At 62.6% G+C, this 24203-nt stretch overlaps 4 protein-coding genes across 4 annotated transcripts; 3 read left to right on the forward strand and 1 right to left on the reverse strand.

Moving 5' to 3' along the window:
- Positions 1-699: 699 nt before the first annotated feature.
- Positions 700-2237, forward strand: ST6GALNAC6 (ST6 N-acetylgalactosaminide alpha-2,6-sialyltransferase 6; the record flags this gene model as incomplete). The annotated part of the gene is made up of 5 exons (XM_079544871.1): positions 700-714; positions 1075-1254; positions 1380-1777; positions 1868-1975; positions 2048-2237. 5 exons carry the CDS (start codon positions 700-702, stop codon positions 2235-2237), a joined length of 891 nt encoding a protein of 296 aa, XP_079400997.1.
- Positions 2238-4595: 2358 nt separating this feature from the next.
- AK1 (adenylate kinase 1) lies at positions 4596-8063 on the forward strand (the record flags this gene model as incomplete). The annotated part of the gene is made up of 7 exons (XM_079544776.1): positions 4596-4736; positions 5040-5082; positions 6510-6545; positions 6931-7094; positions 7207-7323; positions 7538-7729; positions 7837-8063. The coding sequence occupies 7 exons, from the start codon at positions 4596-4598 to the stop codon at positions 7900-7902; spliced, it is 759 nt and encodes a 252-aa protein (XP_079400902.1). The 3' UTR covers positions 7903-8063.
- Positions 8064-10227: 2164 nt separating this feature from the next.
- Positions 10228-18799, forward strand: ENG (endoglin; the record flags this gene model as incomplete). Its single annotated transcript, XM_079544778.1, has 15 exons — positions 10228-10285; positions 13259-13416; positions 15042-15176; positions 15688-15838; positions 16044-16200; positions 16284-16416; positions 16494-16668; positions 16748-16890; positions 16983-17120; positions 17257-17301; positions 17371-17481; positions 17568-17813; positions 17994-18057; positions 18144-18245; positions 18681-18799. The coding sequence occupies 15 exons, from the start codon at positions 10228-10230 to the stop codon at positions 18797-18799; spliced, it is 1935 nt and encodes a 644-aa protein (XP_079400904.1).
- An 899-nt stretch (positions 18800-19698) lies between these two features.
- Positions 19699-23144, reverse strand: FPGS (folylpolyglutamate synthase; the record flags this gene model as incomplete). Its single annotated transcript, XM_079544611.1, has 15 exons — positions 19699-20123; positions 20197-20263; positions 20569-20644; positions 20720-20870; positions 20977-21078; positions 21155-21302; positions 21384-21461; positions 21528-21630; positions 21703-21764; positions 21922-21999; positions 22079-22193; positions 22269-22333; positions 22430-22483; positions 22584-22712; positions 23034-23144. 15 exons carry the CDS (start codon positions 23142-23144, stop codon positions 19699-19701), a joined length of 1764 nt encoding a protein of 587 aa, XP_079400737.1.
- Between the last annotated feature and the right edge of the window lie 1059 nt (positions 23145-24203).

A 24203-nucleotide genomic window follows, 5' to 3' on the forward strand; every position in this document is an offset into this window, starting at 1 on the left:
CCCCGGCAGCGCTCAGCACCCGCTGCAGATGAGTGCCCCCACCCAGGTAAGGGACCTGCACCGCAGGAGCGGGGTGACCAGCGGGGGTCCCGGAGCTGCCGCCTCCTCCCCCTTCAACCCGTGTCCCTGCTGCACGCTTCTCCTGGCCCCTCAGCCCCGTGCAGGGACGGAGCTCCCAGCGCTGTTCCCTCTCTCCTGGGACTCCTGGCACCAAAAATCCCCGCCGTGCCCCAGGCACGCTGGCTCCTTCCCAGCCCCAAAGCCTTTCGGGGCCCCCTGGAGGGTTACATGCCGGCTGCTGTGTAATTTTCCATCTTGCCTCCTCCCAGGACAATCAAATTTCATTTTGTTTTTAATTTCTGATTGGTACGACTATGACCCAGTAGGGGTGGCAATGACTCACTGAGAAGGACTTCAAAATGTTCGTGGAGGTGGGGAGAAGTGAGGATAAAGAGTCCTCTCACTGGGCAAGTAACCATGGGAGCACCCCAAACACCCCAGGGCCAGTTTAATAGGATTGAGCTGGGAGATCCCAGTCTCCTTAGGGCGCTGGAATCAGCCCAGGGCTAAACCCGGTGTGGGGATCGGCGCATGGTGCAGTTTTGGGGACGGGATCCCACTGCTTTTGGGGTAACTGCATGCCTTGCAGGTGCTCGCAGGACGTCGGCAGTCACTCGGCACTGAGGGCAGCACGGAGACATGAGCGGCAGCGCGGTGAGTGGGACCCGAGTCCCCTTAAAGCCATTCCAGAGGGCCGAGCTGGGGGCAGCCATGCCATGATCCTCTGGCAGCAGCTCAGAGGAGTGCTCACGCAGTAAAGCGTTTTCCTCCTCCTCCCTCCTTAAAGCCCTACGGCCATGCAAGCAGTGCCGCTACTGGGAGAGCTGGAGCTGTGTGTGGCTGGGCGGGGAAGGACAGGAATATCCCCATCTCCATCCCCATTCCCATCCCCTCCCCATCCCTATCCCAGCTCCCTGTGACCAGCAAGGGGAAATGGAGTTGGGCCGGATCATCCCGGTGATTTCCATCCCCATCCCTTTGGGGAGGAGCCCTGATGCTGTCCCCCACCTGCAGAGCCAGCGCGCCGCCGTCTTCGTGCTTCTCTTCGCCCTGCTCATGCTGCTGATCATCTACAGCTCCAGCAGTGGGACCGAGGTGTTCCCCTACAGTGCGCTGCGGGGCAGAGCCCGGCGGCCCCCCAACCTGCGGCACTGGGGGGTGAGCAGCGGGTACCTGCCCGTGTCTGGGAACAAGGTGGGCACAGGACGTGGCTGTGGAGATGGGATGTCCCCGTGGGTGGGACACCGAAAGCCCCTTGGTTTGGGGTCCCTGTGTTTTGGGGTTTCCTTGGTTTGGACTCATTGTGTCCATCGCCTCAGAGCCTGACTGCCCACTGCCACCAATGCGCCATCGTCACCAGCTCCAGCCACCTCCTGGGCACCCACCTGGGCGCCGAGATCGACCAAACCGAGTGCACCATCCGCATGAACGACGCTCCCACCACCGGCTATGAGGCCGATGTGGGCAACAAGACCACCTTCCGTGTGGTGGCCCACTCCAGCGTCTACCGCGTCCTCAAGCGGCCCCAAGAGTTCGTCAATAAAACCCCGGAGACCATCCTCATCTTCTGGGGGCCGCCGGCCAAGATGCAGAAGGGGCTGTTGAAGATCATCCAACGCGTCGGCGCTTCCTTCCCCAACATGACGGCCTACATCGTCTCCCCGCACCGCATGAAGCAGTTCGACGAGCTCTTTCGGGGGGAGACGGGGAAGGACAGGTACCGGGAGCTCCTCTACCCTCCTTGTGGTCTGTGGGTCCCCACTGGTGGGTTGAGCACCATGAGGGTCACCTCATCGCTGTGCCCTAGAGAGAAGTCGCGCTCGTGGTTGAGCACGGGTTGGTTCACCATGGGGATTGCGGTGGAGCTGTGCGACACCGTCCACGTCTACGGCATGGTGCCCCCCAACTACTGCAGGTAAGGGCCTCCCCATCCCCAAATCCCAACCGCAGGGCACAGCACGGGGCTCAGCCCATGGTCTGCCTGTAGTCAGCGTCCGCAGCCCCGCCGCATGGCCTACCACTACTACGAGCCCAAGGGCCCCGACGAGTGCACGACGTACATCCACAACGAGCGCAGCCGCCGCGGCAATCACCACCGCTTCATCACCGAGAAGCGCGTCTTTGCCAGCTGGGCCGCCCCCTACAACATCACCTTCTCTCACCCCACCTGGCCTTAGGGCAGCTGCACTGAGCGGGGAGCCCTGGGGATGGGGTCCCTTCGATTCGGGGTCCTTTTGATTCAGGGTCAGCTTGGGACGGGATCTCCTTGGCTTGGGGTCCCATTGGGATGAGGTCCCGTTGGTTTGGGGTCCCATTGGGATGGGGTCTCCTGGGGGTAGGATCTCTGTGGGATGAAGTCCCCTTGGCTTGGAGTCCCCTTAGTTTTTAGTTCAGGGATTCCTTGGCTTGGGGTCTCCCGTGCGATGGTCCGGTCCCCTTGGTTTGGGATCCCTTTGCTTCAAAAGTCCCCTTGGTTTGGGGTCCAGGCTGCACCGTGCACCGCAGGGCTGATACAGCCATCAGGGCCACATGCCGCCGCTGTGCCTATGGCGCCTGCACAGCCGTGACATCGTGGGTTTTGGGGTGTCCTGCGGGACATGGGAACTCTGCATGGTCCCAGCTCAGAACCTCCCAGGCTGCGTTGCAGCCCATCACCCTGAGAGCACACGGGGGTGCAGGTGCATGGTCCCCTTTGGCTGGCATGGGGGTCGCATTGCTTTTGGGGCAAAATTCCAGCCCCCCACCCCCCACTTTCCCTCAGCACAAATCCTAACATTTTCAGTGTCACCATCCCCAGAACAGAGACCTCAAGAGTCACCCCAGTGAGGACCAAGGGGCTGACACTGCCAACGTGGTGCCGGGGAGGGGGAGGTGGGGAGGGGGAGCCAATACCACACAGCACTGCCGGAACCTTTTGTAACCTGGCCGTGGGATTTGGGGGACTTTTTTTCCCTCCTGGTCCCGGTGTTTGGATTTCCACCGTGGAGCCACGCGATGCTCGTCACTCATCAGCCCCTCGCAAACTATTCAGAAGCGTTTGGACGCTGAGCCCCGGCGGGGTGGCAGCCCCGTGCCTCAGTTTCCCCCTTGGCCGAGGCAGCGGGGGGGGGGGGGCGGGCGAAGGGGGAGGGGGTCTCGGTGAGGTCGCACCTTGAGGGGTGGCTCAGCACCGCGTTTTGTATCGATTTGTACAGGAATAAACCTCGCTGCAGTCTGTTGCCTTGGATCTTGCCTGCGGGATGCATTTTTGGGGTCCGGGGGTGGGGGGAGGAGGGGGAGGTGGGAAAAGGCACCCCCCCAGACCGCAGCGGTGCTGGGGTCGGCGGTTTTGGGGTGCAGGACCCCCCCAGCTCCACCCCTCATCCGCGGGCTCCTCCCGTTGCGGAGGCGCGGTACCGGGGGGCTGCGGGGGGGCAGCATTCCCCCCCCCCCCCCCCCGAGTGCCCCCCCTTCCCGCTGCCCGCTCCCGGCATGCCCCGCGCCGCCAGCATTATATATATCTAGCGGTACGGCAGAAGCTGCCGGCCAGCAGCAGCCCCCCCCCCCTCGTTGCGCACCGCCCCCCCGCAGGTCAGTGCCGCTCTTCCCTCCCCCCCCCCCCGGCCCCGTCGCTGCTTTGCACCGCGGTTCTTGTTCCCGTTCCCCGCCGCGCGGTGACCTTGGGGAGGGCGTTCCGGCATCCGCCGTTCGGGCCCCCCCCCCGCCGCCCCCCGCCCGGCCCCTCTGTTCGGGGGCGGGGAAGCGTTCGGTCCGCCCCCCCCAACCGTGCGCTCAGCGGTGGGGCTGGGGGTGCGGGGGGGGGATGTGAGCATCGCTGCGGGTGAACGGGAACCGGGGGGGAGGCAGAAGGGAGAAGAGCGGTGGGGAGCACCGGGGGGAGCATTGCAGGGGTGCTGTGCTATTGCGGGGGGTGCTGGGCTACTGCAGGGTGCCGGAGCCCCCACCTGGGAGATTGGTGCGGGCAAAGCGTGCGGTCGGAGCTCCTGGTGGGACGCGGTTCTGGGGAGCCCATCGCAGCAGCCTGGGTTTTGCCGGGGAGTCCTGCGCCGCCCGCTCCCTGGGCGCAGCACCACGCAGGGTCAGGCCGTGGGCCGAGGGCTGCTGCCAGGTGTGCTCAGTGCCCCCCTACCGGGGAGCCCCCAGGTTGCGCCCTTCCTATGGAGCGATGCGGGGCTCAGCCTCGGAGCGCAGGCGGGACGTGACCCGGTGCGGATTTCAACCCATCCATTCTTAGCCTCTGCCCTTTCCCGGCTGTAACACGACCTGACGGATGGCCGCGGCTCCTTCGGCCCCGGTCTGGCCGGTTTGGGGACAGCGAGGTGACGCGGTGTGGCTGAGCAGGTGGGGTGCTGCGGGGCTGGGTGCGGGCAGGCGGCATGGCCAAACCCACAGCGAGGAACTGGAGGGGCAGCAGGGAGCGGCCACCCCAACTTGGGCACCGAGAACGGGCTGAGCCCTTCAAAAGCCTCCCGTCCAGCACACGGGGAGCTGGAGGAACGTAGGACGCCGCCTCCATCTCTCAGTGTCCTGGTCCCATGTGTGACCCCAAGCCGGTTTCCGGCTGCCAGGCAGCACCCCAGGCATGGGGATGTGGGCAGGGCAGGGCAGGGTGCTGGTATTGTCACCTTGCGTCACCCGGCAGCGCCGGCACAGGGCAGGTGGCTGCCGGCAGCGAGGTAGGCGATGGCTGCAGGAAGTGAGGTCCCAGCTCCTGGAGCCATGGAATTCGGGCAGCATTGTGCCTTTCTTGTGTATTTTAGAAATTTTATAGATTTGAGGGCCGAGTTGGGGAACAGTAATGCTAGCAGGGGGGAAACCCCGTCCCCCAGCATGGCCCTAGAGCTCAATTTGAGATCTGCTCCATCCCATCGTGGAAGCAAAGGGAGAGCTGTTGTCCTGGCAACATCCTTTCCAGGCCTCAGTGCTGGGTACCCTCGTGTCCCCGCCATGCTGCTCACTCTGCTCTGCTTCCCTTGCAGCCTGAAGTGCTCCTCCACCCAGACAGCAGCAGCATGTCTACAGGTGAGTGCTTGACGTCTGTGCCTCTTGCATCCATTCCCTCCATCCCCTTTGCATCCACCCCCCTTGCATCTGATCCCTCGATCTCCCTTGGCATCCATCCTCTCCAACCTCTGTTGCCTCCATCCCTTATACCTCATTGTATATACTCAATTTTTCCTCCTTGTGTCCATCTCCTGCATCCTTTTTGCATTTGTCCTCTCTGTCCCTCTTGTATCTAAACCCTTGGCTCCCCTTGTGTCCATCCCCTGTGTCCATCTGTTCCCGCTGTTCCTCTTGCATCTAATCCCTTAGTTCCCTTTGCACCCATCCATCTGTCCCCCCATCCTCCTGTGTTGTACAGTTGTGTCCATCACTTCTCCCCTGCCATGCCCATCTCTTTTCTCCCCCTTGCATCTGATCTCTCAGCCCTTTGTCCCTGTCTCCCGTGTCCTCTTTGTATCTGTCACCTCTGTCCCTCTTGCATCTGATCCTTATGTCCCCTTTTGTGTCTGTCTCATGTTCTCTTTCCATCTATCTCCTCTGTTTCCCTTGTATCCAAGTCCTCAGTCTCTCATCCATCCCCAGTGTCCCCCCCTTGTGTCCATCTTCTGTGTTCTCCAGTAGTGCCCGTCCCCTCTGTCTCCCCCTCGTGTCCATTCCGTGTCCTCTTTCCATCCCGTCTCTGCGTCCCCCTTACATCCACTCCCTGTCCAACCATTGCCTCTGTCCTATTTCTCCCCCTTGTTTCCCCCCATCTCCCACGTACCCCATGTCTCCTGCCCCCCCCAAACCAACCTCTTGGCTCCCTCCCAGCCCTGGGCTCACCGGCTGCTGGAGGAGCTGAAATTTCAGAAGACTGAGATCCAGAGATGGGCAGTGCAGCCCCGAGGTGGCTCACATTATTTTTAGCTCCCTCCCTCTGCACTGTCAGATCCCATGGCAGGGATGGATCCTGGGGGGGGGGGGGGGGGAATCCTGCGGGGAAAACCCCCCCAGTTCTGTGACCTGGAATGCTGCAAGTGGATGGGCTGTGTCATTTCTGGGGACACTCGGACCCCAGGGGCTGTTCCATGTGTGCCATGCTGCACCAAGCAGGACTAGGAGCTGGCCATGGGGATGGATGTGGCTGTCCCTGCTGGTTCCCTCAGTGGGGCCGGGGACAATGACCGTCTCCAGGATGCAGTGGAGTTCCAAGCCCACAGCTCAGCCCCACAGCTGCCAAGGCACCATGGGGTCTCAGTGCTTGAGCATGTCCAGTTTTGATGTCCTGGACTGTCCAGGTGACAGGGATGGGTGCTTCCTACTCTGCCCTCCCTGGGTTGAGGTTGGTCCCCACCACCCCTCATTCAGTCCTGCACTGGGGACAGTTTGCTCCCTACTGTAAAATCCAGCTTTTAGATTTATTGTTGTTTTTGGTTTTTTTTCTTTCTTTTCTTTCTCTCCTCCAGAAAAACTGAAGCACCACAAGATCATCTTTGTGGTGGGTAAGTGGGCTTGGGACAGAGGTGGCCGGTGTGGGGTGTCTGGGACCAGCAGGGTCTAGCAAAGCTTGGGGTGCCAGCATCCAAAGTGATGTGATGGCAAACTCCTGGGAGTGATGTCATGGGTGCTTGATGGCGTGGTGATGTCCAGGGTGCCATCAGGAGAGTGATGTCTTGGATATTGCTCACAGTGCCTCTGGTGCCATCAGGGCAATGATGCCCATGTGCCAATGGCTCATCAGCCACACCAGCAGCCCATGCCACCCCGACAGCTCTTTCCATCCATCCTGTCTCCTCTCACCAGGCTTTGATGGGTCTGGGCTGCCTCTCCTCCTACCCCCACTAGATGGGGCATGGGACATGACGGTGGCCCTGGTGTGACTTGCAGGTGGCCCCGGCTCGGGGAAGGGGACACAATGCGAGAAGATTGTGCACAAGTATGGGTACACTCACCTCTCCACTGGGGATCTGCTCCGGGCAGAGGTCAGCTCGGGCTCGGAGCGGGGCAAGAAGCTGCAAGCCATCATGGAGAAGGGCGAGCTGGTGCCTCTGGTGAGTTTGTGGCCCTGAACACAGGGTGACGTGGGGACACTGCGGTGATGCAGCGGCAGGAATGGGGCACACGGTCCCACATCACCCTGACAGCCATACGCCCCCCCACCAGGACACGGTGCTGGACATGCTGCGGGACGCCATGCTGGCTAAGGCAGACACCTCCAAGGGTTTCCTCATTGACGGCTACCCCCGCGAGGTGAAGCAGGGAGAGGAGTTTGAAAAGAAGGTGAGGGCAGTTCAGTGTGCGCCACGTCGTGTTGTGCCGCCTTCCATCTGCGGCCCGCACGGCGAGGGGACATGTGGGCTGCACCCAGGCCTGGCAGAGGGTGACTGGGGTGATGGCCGTGCTGTCCCCTCCTGCCGGGTGTCACACCTCCAGCCCCACCCGGAGGAGACGTGGGGACACCCCGACCCACACGGTGACAGCTGTGTCCCCGCAGATCGCCCCCCCCACGCTGCTGCTCTACGTGGATGCGGGGAAGGAGACGATGGTGAAGCGGCTGCTGAAGCGGGGAGAGACCAGCGGGCGAGTGGACGACAACGAGGAGACCATCAAGAAGCGCCTGGAGACCTACTACAAGGCTACCGAGCCCGTCATCGCCTTCTACAAGGACCGGGGCATCGTCCGCCAGGTGAGCGGGATACAGGGAGGGGGGGAAGCAGCACGTGGGGGTGGCCGAGCCCCAACCCAACCCCCAGCATCGCTGAGGGAGCCAGCACCCCATCACTGTCCCCGCAGCTGAATGCCGAGGGCACCGTGGATGAGGTTTTCCAGCAGGTCTGCTCCTACCTCGACAAGCTGTGACGGCCCCGCGCCCCCCACCCTGCGCTCCCCCCGCACGCGCGGGGCAGAGACAGCGGAAGTGGCCTTATCCTGTTTTCGTGGACAGAGCCGCGCGAAGGAAATTTCAAGGACATTGTGTTTGGCTCTTTCCCGTCTCTCCCCAGTAAAGTTCACTTTAATGAGCCCGGACTTTATCTTTTTCTTCTGTCGCAGGAAATGAGTTTTTCTTTCCAGAGATTTTTGTTTCTACCCCCCCCCCCTCAGCCAGCCCCTCTCTGAAGCTGATTAAGGGCAGGAAGCGGGTGTTTATCCCGGCTGCGATGCTGTGGGCCGGGGGATGCTTGGAGGAAGGGAGGGAGCATCCCGACTGCTTGCCCCTGGGGCTGCGTCCTGGCCCCTTCCCGCTCCCCCCAACCCCATCTCCCTCCTCTGCTCTGCTTCTGCATCCCAGGGGCAGCATCCCCCCCATCCCTCCTCCTCATACCATCAGTTGGTGATTTCTGCCACTTCCACCGTTTCTTTGCTGCTTTTGTCCATTGGGGTGTTTTGGGATGCCCTCACCCTTCATCTCATAGGATGGGGATTTCCATCATCTCCTCACTGCTTTTGCCCATTGGGGTGCATGGCCGTGCTGCTGGCTGTCCTCCTTCCAAGCACATATTGTCACCAGTGTCACCGCTGTGCCTCTGGGCTGGATGTCACCTGGGGCGGAGGGATGCTGTGTGGACGTGCATCTTAGCACAGCCACCAAAGTGGTGTCCTCATGGGTGGGGGCTAGCACCTGGGTCCTCAGGGGGGGCTGAATATCTCAGGAATGTGCTGCAGAACTGAATATGAGGGATGCTGGCATTGGGAACATGGAACTGAGGGTTCCCCAGTCCCAGAGCTGCCTGCAGCGTGCTCAGACGCATTGTAGCCCCCTGGTGTTCCTAGACAGGATGAGGGCAGCAGGCAGCAGAGCCATGACCTCCCGGCGCTGTGGGGCTGCTGTAAATCAGGCACGGGGTGGGCAGCAGCTCGGGGGCAAGCCAGGTCACCGGGATGGTGTGGAGGAAGGAAATGTGCTGGGGAGAGGGGGGGGAACAAAAATTCCCCTAGAAAAATTCCTGAAGGGAAAAAAGAAAAAAACAATTCCAAGCGCGCCAGGCTCAGACGTCAGCCGGGTGCCCAGGGGTGAAGCAACCATGAGCAACGGCGGGGCCGTGGCGCTGCGGGGAGGCGGCGGGCAGGAAGGATGCGGCCATCCGGCCGGGGCTGGGGCGCTGCCAGCACCGCGAGGCGCGTGTCGCTGGGGGCGGGGGGCCAGGAGGGGCGGGGGGCCGCGGGTTGAAGCCGGGTGGGGGATGGAGTGAGCCGGTATCCCTCGTGCCTTCGTCCCTCTCGGGGTGTGAGACGAGCCTGAATCAGTTTCCCCGTATGGTGAGCAGGGCTGGAGCGTCCTGATTGCTCCCCTGGAGACAGGGGTGCAGGGGATGCTCATGCTCGGCGCTGCTGCCTGCACCCGTCCCCGCGGTCCCCAGGAGATGGCAGTGCTCTGTCGCTGGAGATGGCTGCTGCTCGCCCCGGGGACGTGCTGGGGGGACAGCGGTCACCTCGAGGACGTGCTGCTGCCGGGGACGGGCCCGCTGCCTTCCCTGCAGGTCCCTGCTCCGCTTCCTCCCCACGGCCTTGGAATGGGATGGAACCACCCCAGTGTGCATTCAGCGGGGACGGGACAAGGCTGCAGGAATGTCCCTGTGAGCATCCTGCTGGTCTCTGGCTCCCACCTCGGTACTGCTGTGACCCAGGACTATCCCCAAACCCCAAACCTGCCTGCAAGCAAGGATGCTGTGGCAGTTCCTAGCTGTGCGCACACACAGGGCTGAGTGGCATTGCTGCAGTACCACACGGAGCAGCCCCCTCCCCACTCCTAAGACGTGTGGGGTTGTACCAGGGGGCAGAATGGGCTCTCTGGCACCTGAACATCCTCAAAGCAGGAGCTGTGATCCCCAATGCTCTTGCTCTGTGCCACCACCTCAAAAAGGGTTCCAGGGCGTACCGGCTGATTCCATCCCTCGGGACACAGCGCTGGCAGCAATACCCACTCCCCAAAGGGGAAACCGAGGCACGGGCCCCCCCTCACTTCACCCCAGCCTCCCCTGTCCCACCCCCTCGTCGGACGGCACGGCTCCAGCGCTGCAGAGCGGCATTTCCTCCCGGCACGGAGCCGCGCCGCCCGCCGACCCTCCTCCTCCTCCTCCTCCTCCTCCTCCTCCTCCTCCTCCTCCTCCTCCTCCTGCCGAAGGGAGTCGGTTTCCTGCCGCCGCCGCCCGCTCACTGCGCTCAGGGTTCGGGGCAGAGGCCGGGATGTGCCGTCGGAGCTCTCCGCTGTTGCCGCTGCTGCTGGCGCTGCTCGGCCGTCCCGGTGAGTGGGGCCGGGGGGTCCCGGCGGTGTGCGGGGCACGGGAGGGGACGAGGGTGAGGAGGTGCCCGGAGCGCGGCGGGATCAGGCAGGAGCTGTGCCCCGCGGTGAGGCACACGTACCGGCAACAAGGCTGGGACCCTGCTGGCGTGGGACGGACCCCTCTGACACGGGACCCTGCTGACATGGAACCCCTTTGACACGGGACCCCTCCAGCGGCCCCAAAGCCCGGCTGTGGCACCAGCTATGCGTCAGAGCGGTGCGACTGCTGCTCCCTTCCGAGGCCACAGCACACAGCGGGTCCTGCGGTGGTCCCAGTGTCACCAGAACACCCAGGCGGCAGGGATGGGAGCCCCAAAAGCACCCTGCCGTTGGTGGCTACGGAGGTGGGCGCTGTTCTGCTGCCTTCACTTCAACCCCAGCAGTGCTGACGCTGCCTTCACCCCGTGACCGCTGCGGGTTCACAGGGAGGGTCTATGGGGCACCCACAGCAGCCAGCGGGCAGAGGGCTGGGGACATGGGGACATGCCATGCTGGGATGGGACAGGGACAGAGTGGTGCCAGGATGCCCTACAGTCCCTGTCCTGGGGTTTGTGCTATGCAGGCCGCGCTTTATGGGGCTGTGCTTGTGTGGACCCCATCCTATGTAGTTGTGTCATACTTGTCCTATAGCTGTGTCATATGGTCTCCATTCAGTGCAGCTGCCATAAGGTCCATGTCCTATGGAGCTGTGCCATACTGTCTTGTGTCCTCCATAGCTGTGCCATACTGTCTTTGTCCTATGGCTGTGCCATGTGGTCCCCATCCTACAGGGATGTGCAGTAAGGTCTGCGTCCTATGCAGCAATGAGGTATGGTCCCCCTCCTGTAGCCGTGCCATATGGTTTGTGTCCTATGAAGCAGTGTCATATATTCCCCATCCCATATATCTGTGCTGCTGGGCCTCCATCCTTAGCAGCTGTGCCAAACAGCTGCTGTGCTGTGTCCGTTGTACTTGTGCCATTTACTCTGCATCCTGTGTGGCTGTGCTATGCAGTCCCTGCACTAACATGGTTCTACTACATGAGCTGTGTTCTGTGTAGCTTTGGTCCCCATACTACTCAGCTGTGCCTTCTAGTCCCTGTCCTACTTGGTTGTACTGTATGCTATATGGGCCTCATCCTATGGAGCTGTGCCATACTGTCCCACATAGTGATGTAGTGTAGTTCCTGTCCTTCCCATCTGTTTTATGGCCCTTTGTTTATTTATTTGTGCTGTGCAGTCCTTGTCCTGAGTGTTCAGTACAGTTCCTGCCCTATGCAACCAACCAGTGAAGCCCCTGTTATATGTAACTGTGCCTCTACTGTCCTTGTCCTGTGTAGCTCTGCCATACAGGCCACGTCCTACGATGTGGCAGTGCTACACCATGCCCACCACCTGCAGCTGTGCTGCATGGCTCCCATCCTATGTGGGTGCACCATAGCACCCCTGTGCCATGTAGCTGTGCCTTCCACCCCGTGCCTTATGTAGCTGTGCTGTACACCCTGTGTTGCCACCTCCCCATGGCACAGCAGTCAGTGATGACCCAGGGATGACAACCCCAGGCTGCTGCACTCCCTCCATTCCCACTCCTGGCGCGGCTGAGCCCTGCCAGCTCATTGCACGAGTGTCAGCAAACCGTGCTGCCTGGGAGCATCCAGTCCTGCTGGAGCCCCCAAAGCCTGGCACCCTGGCACCACAGGGCTTTGTTCTGTGCCTGGAGCCTTTGATCCTCTCCTATTAAAAAACAGGAATCCCTCACACGCCGGGGCGACACAGCAGAGAGGCCGAGGGCGGGCAGTGGGAGGCTGGAAAAACATCAAGTGGGTTTTCTTTCTTTCTTTCTTTTAATTTTTTTTTTTTTTTTTTTTACATTTCCTGGAGTACAAAAATAAATGCCCCCTTATCTGATTGACCCCGCGGGCGCAGGCCGGGCCCAGCTGAGCGCCCTTATCTGATCCTGACATCATGTTGCAGAGCACTGCCTGCCCCTCGGGACAGTGCCCGCTTGGCACCGCTGCCCCAGTGCCCCTCTGCAGCATCCCCGCTCTGTGTGGGGCTGCACGGCTGCATCCTGGCAGCGTGTCACCAGAGGGATGACGAGCCACCCAACGTGCCCTGTGATGCCGGGGATCGGGGCCGTGCCCGGTGCCGCCGGGGCAGCAGTGCAGGGAAGAGTGCCGCGGGCTGCGGCGCCCAGATAAGAGGCTGTTTATCTTCCTCCCGATGCTGCGACTGCTGCGCCATGGGGAGGAAGCGCTGGACAATAGTTGGGACCTCGGCAGCGTCACCGCAGGGCCTGCGCCGTGACCCCGCCGCCTCGGCCTCACCACCCCAACGTGGCTCTGGGATGGCACGCGTGGCCCTCGCCCCGTCCCCGACGTAGGGTGTCCCCAACACAGGGCATCGCCTCCTCCTGTATTGGTGGCTCATCGGCGGCCCCCCCGGGGAAGGGATGGTGCTTCTGGTCACATCTGAACCAAACGCAGCACCCACCGCCCCAGAGGGCATCCACAGCAGGGCCATCCATGTGTGCCCCAACACTGGGACAGCTCGGGGACGGCGCTGCCCAGGGCACGGGAAATGCCCCAGGCCGTCACCTCCGCGTTTGCAGGTCTGGAGCTGCAGGCAGCATTCGTTCTGCAGGCAGGATTTCCCTTGGCAGCCGCAGCGCGGGGACGGTCAGTGTCAGCGCCGCCCGCCTCGCACCTCGGCAGGGACAGCCCGGTGCCATTTCCACACCTGGCCCTTCCGATTTCCTGCCTCAGCGGGGGCCGGGGAGGGCCAATCACTGGGGGAAGCCGCACAGGGACAGTGTTTTTTTCCAGACCGGATCTGAGGATCATTAATGGGACCAAACTCGCCAGCTCCAGGCGGGTGTCGCAGCACAGCCCCTCTTGCACGTCCCCTGTCCCCACACTGCCAGACAGTGACCGATGTCCCTTTGTTTTCTGCCCAGACCCCGCTCCAGCTGAGCACTGCGACTTGCAGCCGGTGACAGCAGAGCCTCCCATCACGCTGTCCTACACCACCAGCACGGTGCTGCGGGGCTGCGTCAGCAGCAGCTCTACGCACACTGAACATGAAGTGCACGTCCTCAGCATCCAGTGGTCCAAGGTGAGCCTGCTCCTTTTCCAGCTCCCCCTGGGGAAACGCAGTCCTGGCACTGTGGGACCAGCAAGCAGTGAATGCAGCTGAGACTGCTGTCAAAATCGTTTCCTCTGAGTAACGAGCACCGAGAGAAACCAGATTAACCTTTTCCACAGTGCAATTTCCCTGACATGGCCCAACTTCCCCTCTCAGATGAAGCTGTGGTTTTGCTCTGTCCCTAAAGGGATGGTTTAAACTCTTTATAAAGGTGACAGTCTGAGCTACAGGGACTGTCCCTGCACTGGGTGTTCTGGGTACCTGCATGTCCACAGGGATGGATGGATGCAGGGAAGGATGGAGGAAGTCGCTTGGGTCGAGGCAGCGTGCCCAGCATGGTGCTTTGTGGGTGCTTGAGGTCGGGCACAGCAGGGCAGTGAGCCTGGGACTGCTCCCCTGCCTGGTGCACTGCCCAGCCCTGCGGTGGGGGGCTTTGGCTGGGCAGGAGGAGGCAGCATTAGGGGAAAATTGGCTGTGGGAACCAGCTCCCTTTGAGCTGCTGAGGCACCAGCAAACGCAGCACTGGGTTCTGGTCCTCACCGTCTCCCAGCTCTCCCAGTTCTGCTTTTTGGGGCACAGGCAAGGGAGCAGGAAGCCTGGCCCTGGTGCAGGCGCCTGCAAGTGAGCGTCAGAGCCGGGGGTGCCCCGGCTTTGTCACCAGAGGCGGCGGGGGACACACAGTGATGTCACGGCTGTGGCACTCGGCTCGCCGGCACCGAGCCCTGGGGAGCCGGGCAGGGACCTGGCTCCACTCCTAGAAGAATTACTGGAAACTGCTTTCTATAAGCAGATCCCACAAAGCAATTAAAAAAAAAAAAAAAAAAAAACCAACACGACACAACAACACCAAAAAGAAAAAACCTAAAAAAAGGCCGCGGAGGGCGAGACGCAGCCTCCAGCTCCTCCATCTCCCCGCGCTCGGCGGGGCGAAACAATGGAGCGCCGCAAAACACGCGGCAGGAAAACCAGCGCGGCTCCTCCTGCCGCCACGGGGCCACCCGGGGTCCCCGGCCACCCACACAGCTCTATGGGGTCACAGCCGGCCGCCTGCACGCTGTGCTGCTGCTGCTGTTTGCTTTGTACTGGGAATGCAGTGGTGCCCCAGTGTCAGGATGGGGCTGGGAGAGACAGGAGGGCACATCCCGGTACCCAGCGTGGGGATGCTCTGCTGCATGGGGTGAGGATGCACCGATTGCAATGTGGGGATGCTCCAGGCCATGGTGCGGGGATGTCCTGGGCTGCTCTGTGGGGATGCTCCGGTCTCCACTGGGTGACACCCTGCTGCCTGGTACACAGCACCCGCTCCCTGGTGCTCTGACCCCTATGAAGGGCCACAACATGAGGATGCTCCTCCCCATTGTGGGCCATTAGGGGGTAGCCAGAGGGGTCTGCCACACTCTGATGTGTGAATACACCCAAGTGGCACCCCTGCATCCCTCCAGCTGCCCCAAGGCCAAATCTCCCATCCTTGCTGCCTCCCACACGGCTCGTGTTTGGGGCCAGCCCGATGTACCTCTCTGCTCTCCCACTGGGGACATGGCAGGGGAGTCAGTCCCAGCCATAGGCAGTGCTGATTCTCTTCTTGTTCCCTGCAGACCCCTGTTCCCATGCTGAATGTGTCCATCATACCACAAGCTGATGTCTGCACCCGGCAAGCAGTGCTCATCCTCCAGTGCCCGCAGTGCTCAGCCAGCATCACCTCCCCGTGCCAGGACCTCCTCATCCGCACTGTGAGTGCCACAGCAGACCCAAGGGAGGGGTTGGAGGGCCTGGGGTTGCCCCTGGGGTGCTTGAGTCCCCCCTCCTGGGGACGATGCTCACAGCTGGGGGACAGCTGGCTGCTGGCAGCAGATCTGAGCATGGGGCAGGCCAGGCAGCGAATGACGCATGGCGCTTGAAAAAGCTCCTGTTTCCTCCGGCTGCCGGGAGGAAGGTCAGCGATGGGGTTTGGCTCCAGCGAGCTGAGCCGGGGCCGGGAGCTTTGTTAGCAAAATAAACCTCCTGCTTTGTTTGCGGCTAATAATAAAGTGGGCCGAGCTCCTCGCGTGCTGCCGGCCACCTAAAATCCCTGCAGTGTGACCCCGAGCGCAATGCAGTCAGTGCTCTGGAGATGCCAATCCACCTGGGCTCAGAGCAGCACCGCACACACCAGGAGTGGGGGTCCTGTGTTTCCCGGGTGGCAGAGAGGGATGCATCTGTGTGCCCCGCTCTGCCTCAGCTCCTTGTGCTGCTCACCTGCAGGACGCCTCTCTGAGCCCCAAGGTGCAAGGCACGGAGCTGCCAGAGGCTGCCAAGGGACATCTGCTGGACTGGGTGCAGAACACCTATAGGGGCATCACATCCTACAGCGAGCTGAAGGACCCACAGAGGATCCACCTCCACCTGGGCGAAAGTGCGGCGAGACACAGGGAGGGGGGTGGGGGGTTGGTGGGGGGCTGGGTGGCACTGGGGGGATGAGATAAGCACAGCACTCCTCCTGCTCCACTGTGCTGGAAACATGCGGGGCGATGCTGGGAGACCCTGAGCGTGGTTGTCGCATAAAACCACGACAATGGTGCAGTTTTGGTGGCCACCAGCACTGCCTGCCTTCCCTGCAGATAGCAGCAGCCCCCTGAACTGCGTTCCCCAGACGGACTTTGATGCCACGCCGCACCTCGAGGCTGAGGTCCTTTTCCGTGAGGTGAAGGGCTGTACCAGCAGCAGTGCCCACAGTGCCAGGGCTGCCCACATCGTCCAGCTTCTGCACAAGCCCAGGTACTGGGGAGGAGGCCAGGATCTCTTGTGGGCACCCCAAGAGGGGCCTAATGCTGGACTGAGAGTGTCTTGTGGCTTTGCAGCTTGCCCATCACGGAGGTGAACCTGACCCTGAGCTGCCCCGAACAGCAGCCCAACAACCAGATCCTCCTCCTGCAGGGCCCAGCCAACCTCGCCTGGCTCCTGATGCTGAACAACTGCAGCCTCAATTTCCTGGTACGGCCCTCGCGGCACTTTCCCACTGCTGCCCCAATCCCTGTCTCCTCTCACTCCCTTCTGCACCATCCCTGCAGACCTCCGGCACCTACAAGATCCTGCACATCCCTATGGGGCCACAGAAAGGGGAGCTGCTGCCCGACACAGAGCAGGGCCTCATCACCAAAGCCTATGAGAAGAACTACAGCATCATCGCCTCCTACTCCGTCATCCCCATCAGCCCCCACATCACACTGAAGATCCACGAGCGTGGTCAGTCCACAGCGCCTGAATGGGGTCAGGGAGCTTAAGGGGGGATCCTCACTCAGACCCCCATGCCTTCTCCCTGCAGAGGTGCCGAGGAAGCTGCCCACGGTGCCCATCTCATCAACCCTGAGCCCTGACCTCATATCCAGCACGCTGCTCCTCACGCTCAGGCCCTGGAAGTGCACAGATGACACCATGGAAATCGTCATCGCCAGGTCCCACCTGGAGGTGAGGGCACCTGCTCCAGGTGCTGAGAGGTGAGAGGAGGGCTGGCCGGGCACGCCAGAGGGAGTTGGGCACGACTGTTGCCTTTATTGTAGCCCATCAAAGACGTGGTGAACATCACCCTGCGGGACATCAGCTGCCAGGCAGAGAAGAACGCCACGCACTTCATGCTGCACACCCTGCTCAGTGGCTGCGGCACCTTGGTGGAGAGCCACGGCCATGCCAAAAATGAGGTGAGCACAGCTGGCTGTGGTGCTGATGGGGAGACCCCGGAGCCACCCCAACCCTGTGGGGAGACCCCAGCAGCGGAGATGCTCATGGGGACACCTCTATGGCCGGGCTGACTGAACCTTCCTCCTCTCCTCACAGCTCATCCTCAGCCTGTCCAAGGGCTCCGTGCTCCGGAGCGTGAGGGTAAGTGTTGGTGGCTGTGTCACCAACTGGGGGTGACAGAGTAGTGGCTGACGCCATCCCTACTTGCAGGTGGCCTTTCAGTGTCCGATCCCACGGGAGCTCTTCCTGCGCCTCTTCCCCACCGCCGACTTCAAGGTACCACAGACAGAGCTGGAGGTCAACAAGGAGGTGTTTGTGCAGGTACCCGTGCATGGGGCCCAGGCACCGGGGTGGGGACCGCACCGTGGGGCGACGGCATCCCTAATGGTCACCCTGTCCCCATGCAGGCATCCATGCACTTGGAGGACTACCTGGCCGACCTGCAGCTCAAGGAATGCTATCTGATGGCCCCTGGTATGGAGCCAATGCTGCTGGTGCAGGGCAACAAGGCCAAGAGCTCCAGCGTGGCCATGCTGGACGAGCCCCCCAGCAACTGGACCAGGAAGGTCTGGCGCTTCCGCTTCACCTACGCCATCCCTGAGGGCAGGCACGTCCCCTTCTCTGCCACCCTCACGTGCAAGGCTGGGCTGCAGGTCAGCATCACCCCCATCTGGCACCACGGTCCCCCTCCTAGGCATATCAGTGGGCTTATCACCAAGCTGGGAACAGCATCCTTGGTCCCCAAAGTCCTTGGGCACTGAACCACATCCCCATGGGATGGTGGCACTCGGGCTGGAATATCCCCACGCTCATCCCAACCCTCTGCCTGGCAGAACAACACCATCTTCGAGAAGGTTTTGGAGGTGAAGGTGAAAGACATCTGGCGGCCACCTAACAGTGAGCTGGGGACACGGGGCAGGGTGGGGGGACACAGCTGGGTCTGGGGAAGGTAGCCCCACACTGATGGCCTCATCCCACTGCAGATCAAGGGCTGGGGCTGTCCGCTGTGCTGGGCATCACCTTTGGAGCCTTCCTCATCGGCGCGCTCCTCACTGCTGGGCTCTGGTATATCTACTCGCATACTCGTGAGTATCTCTCGGGGGGAGTTGGGGGGGCCCACACACACGTCCTATTGCTGGGAAAGCCATCCTCCTCCCCATTCCCAACCCTCCCGCATGTCCCTGGGAGGGGGGCTGTCATGTTGCTATCACCCAGACATCCCTTTTGGCCAAGGCATCTCATGAGTGCGAGCCAGCTGCAGTCCCCAAGGTCCCCACAAAGCCCATCGCCATCCCTCATCTTATCGGGGGCGGGGAGGGGGTGCAGAGCTGTGTTGGCCGGGGAGCACGAGCCCTGCGCCAGGGACGGGTCCCTTATCAGGGCTGGAAAGGTCACGTCCAGGATGAGCCACCCCCTGCCGGCCCTGCCGGCGCCGAGTTTTGTTTTTTGGCCCTACATTATTTTTCTTTTCCCCCCCCCCCTCCTTCCTACCCCCTCCCTGGACCGGCGGCGTAATGCAGGTCCCATCTCCAAACTGCAGCCGGTGTCCACCACGGCGCCAGCCTCGGAGAGCAGCAGCACCAACCACAGCATCGGCAGCACCCAGAGCACCCCCTGCTCCACCAGCAGCATGGCCTGACCCCCTCGGCCCCCCCCTCGGCCATCAGCCCACCGCCACCACCGGCTCAGCCTCCATAAAAGCCTTTTTCTACCCCAAACCTCAGGCTGAGCCCGGAGGGGGCCATGGCCCCACGCTGTCCCCGGGGCCACCCTTACTCATTCAGTGAATGCTTTGGCCCCCCCCAAGGCAGCCCAGGGCGGGGAAGGGGGGGCATCATGCAACAACCCTCCAGGGGGTTCCCAGCACATGGGAGTGTTGGGGGCAAAATGTGGGTGCCTCCAGGATGTGTCCTGGCACTTAGGCAGCGTTTGTACCCCGGCACCCACAGACCCTGCATTATCCTTCCCCTGATAATGCGGTGCAAATGCACGCTGAGCAGCAGCTGGGGGGCAGCGGGTGCAGCCCCGATGGGGTGACCCCCCCCCGGCATTGTCCCATGGAGGCAGTGGGCAGCACTGGGAGCAGCAAATGGTTTATTGGGATGGGGGCTGGGAGCCAGGCAGCACCACGCTTCTGCCCCCTCGGCCCGGGGCAGTGCACAGACATCAACCCGGGCCCCCCAGCCCAGCTCCAGGTCAAAGTTACAAACTTAATAATAATAAAAACCTAGACTACATTAAATTAGTGGCACAGAGCCTTGAAGCATCACTCATACCTAGGGCACAGAGCACCCACAGACCCCCAAAACCTGCTCTGGGGGGGGGTCAGGGAACTCACAGTTCCCCTGCCAGAGCCCGGGGGCACCTTGAGTTCATCTCATCACAAGTGTCCCCTCCTCCTGATGGGGACAGCCTCTCCCTGGGCTGGCACAAATAAAAGGCACTGGGGTGAGAAGGAGCAGGGACAGCCCAGCTTGGGGGGGGTCCTATTTGCCTCCAAGCATTCAAGTCCAAGGAGGTGCAGAGCCCCCATCCCCACTACTGGGACAGCATGGGGTCCAGCAGCTTGAGGACCCCCCCAACCAGGTGCAAGCTGCCAGTGACAAGGACGCGGATGGTGGCCGCCTCCTGCAGCAGAACGGCCCCGCTGGTGGCCACAGGGTGCGGGTGAGCCCCCACCTTGGAGGCAGGGATGGGCAGGTGGGGATCCCGGCCCTGCGCGATCCACTGCAGCGCGTGGGAGATGCAGGGGAAGACGAGGGAGGTGGAATTGAGCGGCCGCTCGGCCGGGGGCACCAGGAGCAGGGCTTCACGCAGGGGGTCCGGTTGCAGCAGCCCCCCCACCTCCAGGGGGGCTGGCAGCCAGGGGCCCCCCTTCTCCTCCATCAGCCGCGTCCACGTCTTCTGATTCTCCACACAGCGTGTGAGGGCGTTCTCCAGTGTCACGTTGAAGTTTTGTTGGTCTGCAGGGGGGACGGGGGCGGGTTCAGGGGTGGGGTTGGCGTGGAGGGACCACCACCAGAGCCCGGTACTCACCTGCGCTAGTAGCCATCGACACCTCTGTGAAGTTAGGGCAGAAAACGGCGTAGTCAAAGTGGCAGGGCTGTGGGGAGAAGGGAGATCAGCGGGGTGGGGGACACAGAAACTCCCAGGACAGCCCCCCCAATATCACAATGGTACCAGGATGCCACCAGGACCTGTCCCAGCCCAGCAGGGCTTGGTGGGAGTGTTAGGACTGCAGCTGGGGCTGTGAACCCCTTGGAAAGGACGGGGGCATTGAGCTGGGAGACAACAGGACAGAAGGACGGATGGACAGATGGACAGCAGCTCCACCATATGGCTCCCAGCACCCGCAGCAAAGTGGGGCCCAAGGACAGCACCTCCCCCACAAGCACCCCAAAACCTCACCAGCAGTAGCTTCAGTAGTGCAGCTGTGTCCCGGTCCCCCGTAGCATTGAAGAGCAGCACCCGCACCTCAGAGCCACTACAGGGACAAGGGGTGGATGGGTGCTGCCTACGCCCCGTTATCCTTGACCCCCTCCCCACGTCCCCTCCTTACTCCTGGGGTTTGTCCTCATTGAGGGCTGCCTGGCGAAACCAGCGTACGCAGGCTTGGATGCTGCTGGTGGTGTGAGCCCCATCGATGTACCACGTCACAGGGCCGTGCGGCAGCACCTGGGTACGGCCCAGCCACTCTGTGTCCCGCAGTCCTGGGGGGAAAGGCACAAAGCATGGCTGCATCCTGCCACCCCCAGCAGCAGGACGTCACCGCAGGGGGATCACAGTCAAGCACAGCCCCGCACTGCCCTACTGCACCTTGGATCATGGCATCACTGGGGCAAAACGTGGGTGCCAGTGGCACCGAGCGCTGTGCCGACAGCTCCGCTCCGGGCAGCACGTCCTGCAGCACATCGGTACCTGCTGGAGGTGGCACACTGTGAGCCACGATAGCACCCCCCAGGCCGTGCCCTCCCTGCCCCATGTGGGGCCTTACCCTCGTAACCGCGCCGCTGCAGCCACGTCCGTGAGAGCTGCAGAGCCAGAGCAGCATTGGAGCGCTGGTGGCTCCCCGCCAGCCCCAGCTCCAGCACCCGCGTCCCCGCCTCAAAGGCATCCAGATCGGGGCAGAGGTACAGCGGGCACTGTGAGGACAGGAGGCTGAGCCCGGACCCACGGAAGCCCCCCATCCCAAGGCTCAGCCCCACGCTGTCCCCTGAGCTCACCCCACACTCCCGCGCTCGGTCCCGGAGCACTTCCAGCGGTTGCTCGGGCTGCGGCACTGTGAACGCTGGCACGCCAGGCTGCGGAAGATGGGTGGTTAGGATCCAGACGCAGGGCTGGAATGGGATGTGAGGCCTTCTTCCTACCTTAAAAATGCCACCTTTCTGCCAAGCGATTTTCTCCACAGTGTCCCCCAGGATGCTGGTGTGGTCGATGCCCAACGAGGAGACGCCGCACACCACTGGTGTCCTGGGGACACAGCGTGAGCACGGCGGTGACACAGGGATGGCACAGAGGGTGCAGAGCCCAACCCGCTCCTACCTGACGATGTTGGTGCAGTCGAAGGCACCACCGATGCCCACCTCCACCACCGCCAGGTCCACCTGTGTGCACAGAACAGTTTCAGCTGGAAAAGAGCTCTCAGATCCCCAGGTGTGACTCCAACCCATCCCTACAGACCCCATCACTCGGCACCACACCTCCATGGGGACACTGCCCCTGCCACCGCCAGGCAGCCCTTCCCAGCATCACACCACCCACCTTCTCCTGCAGGAAGACATGGAAGGCCATGATGGTGAGGAAGCGGAAATACGCCGGCATGTTGGCCTGCGCCTCGTCCTGTGGGATGGGGGCATCAGGGGGGGGGCTGTGGGGGCTCCCCACACCGCAATGAGCCCCGGGACACCCCGCACCCCACCTTAGTGTCCCACAGCCGGCGGTACACCAGCCAGAAGTACTTGCTGAACAGCTCCTTGCTCAGCGGCTGCCCATTGATACGGATCCGCTCGCGCACCTGCACCAAGTGTGGGGAGCTGGGGGGGCAGGATGTTGGGGCACGTTCAGCCCCGGTTCACCCCCACAGCCCCCCCCCAGCACCCACAGCCCACCTGTAGAAGCCAGTCCGCAGCCCATAGCCACGCAGGATGCGCTCGGTGAAGGCACAGGCTGAGCCCTGGGGACGCACCGACATCAGCACAGCAATGGGGGGAGGGGAAAGCAGAACGGCAGCGTGTCCCCTCCACGACCCCCAGCACTCACTCCCACTCACCTTGCCCTTCGTCCCCGTGACGTGGATGATGTTCAGGCGATCCAGGTCCTCGACCTGCGGGGTGAGCGCCGCGTGAGACCCCGGGGCCGCGTGTCACGTGGGGAGCCGGACACGTGCGGGGACGCAGATGCCACAGCGGGACCCGCGGGCTCACCTGCAGCCCGCTCCTCTCCAAAAAGCCCCGCATGGCCTCCAGCTGGGCCCGGGGGTCTCCGCGTTCCCGCTTCACCTGCTCCAAGTAACTGGCGTTTGTCTGCAGCGTGTTCAACGTGCGGATGGCATCCTGGAACGAAGCGGCGGCTGCGGCGCCCATCACGGCGGTCTCGGCCCCGCGCCCGCTGCGGCGTGAGCGCGGAGGGCACCGACCTCTTATCGCCGAGGCGGCCCCCAGGGGAGCCCACGTGCCGCACCCGCACTGGACGGCCCCGCACCGCGGTTCTCCCCCCGGCCCGCGCTCACCGTTACCGGAGCGCAGCCGGCCGCTCCGCCGCCGCTCCCCTCCCGCAGAACTCCAACTCGGAGCGGCCCCTGACCCCGCACCCCGCTCCCTTCCGGCCCGACTCCGCACCCCGTTCCTCCCGCAGCCCCCCCCGGCTCCAACTACCTGATAGTCCGCCGCAGGGACGCGGGCAGGGCGCGTGCTGAGCCGCCTCCCGCCGCTCCCCGCCGCTCCCCGCAGCGCCCCGCGCAGCGCGCGCAGCCCCCGCGCCACCATCGCTGCGCGCCGCCCCGCACCGTCCGCACCCCGCGCGTGCCGCCGTCCCCGAGGCCGCAGCCCCGCCCCGCCGCCATCTTTGGAAAGGGCAAAGCGCCGCCACGTCGGAGCGGGCGACGTGACGGAGAGGGGCGGCGGGGCGGCCCAAAAAGGAGCGGCGCCACGCGGGGCGCTGAGGGCGTCCCTCCGATCCCCGCCCCCATCCCCGCACGGAGTCGCCCCGCGGCCCCATCCCGCCGCGACGCTGCGGAGCGCAGCAAAAGCGGAGCGGAGCCACGCGTTCCCCTTCGCCGCATCCCTCCCTGCAGCCGGCTGCAGCGGCACGTCCACACGCAGGGGAAAGGAAGCAGCGCTTTGGAACGGCACCGTGTTTATTCACAACTGACGGAGCAATCTGGCTTATTGCTTGCAACCGACTTCATTTGTCCAAAAAAAAAAAAAAAAAAAAAAAGACACATCAAGTCCCCTCCGCACCCAGGCACTATTCCAGAGCCCTCCACCACGTCAGATGTACCTTATAGGTGTCCTTTATCATCCTCATCCACTGCTCTCACACCAGTCCAATGCCCACTGCTGTGTGTGCGGAGCTGCTCTGCTACCTCCTGGTTAACGGACAACTTACCAAATGGCAAAGGTTATAACCCCCTGCATTTTGTACACGTCGCTCATTGGAAAGTCTGGGGATTTGTGTGGCTTGGGAAAAGGCAGCCAGCTCCAGCTGGAGGTCAGTCATGGAAGACAAGGTGGGAAGGAGCTCTTGCTCTGCACCAGTGCTCCGGCAGTGCCCGGTGTGCACCTGGTCCCCAGGGAAGGCAGCAGTCCTGCTCCAGACTGCACACAAATGGCTCCAGGACAGAGGAATGCACACAGGAGTGTTGGTAAGCACAGCGGCCCTTGCAGCTCCAGCACAAGCATGCTGTGAAGCACTGCAAGGACAGGGCGCTGCTTCCAAGCAAAGGCCAGAGCACAGCCTGAGTACAGCAACTCCAGCTCCATCATCAGCACTATGGGAAGCAAGCAGGCAGCTGTCTGGGTGTGTCCCACAAAGAACTTAATTGC

This window comes from Tetrao urogallus (genome assembly GCF_951394365.1).
Source record: "Tetrao urogallus genome assembly, chromosome: 19".
Taxonomy (NCBI): domain Eukaryota; kingdom Metazoa; phylum Chordata; class Aves; order Galliformes; family Phasianidae; genus Tetrao; species Tetrao urogallus.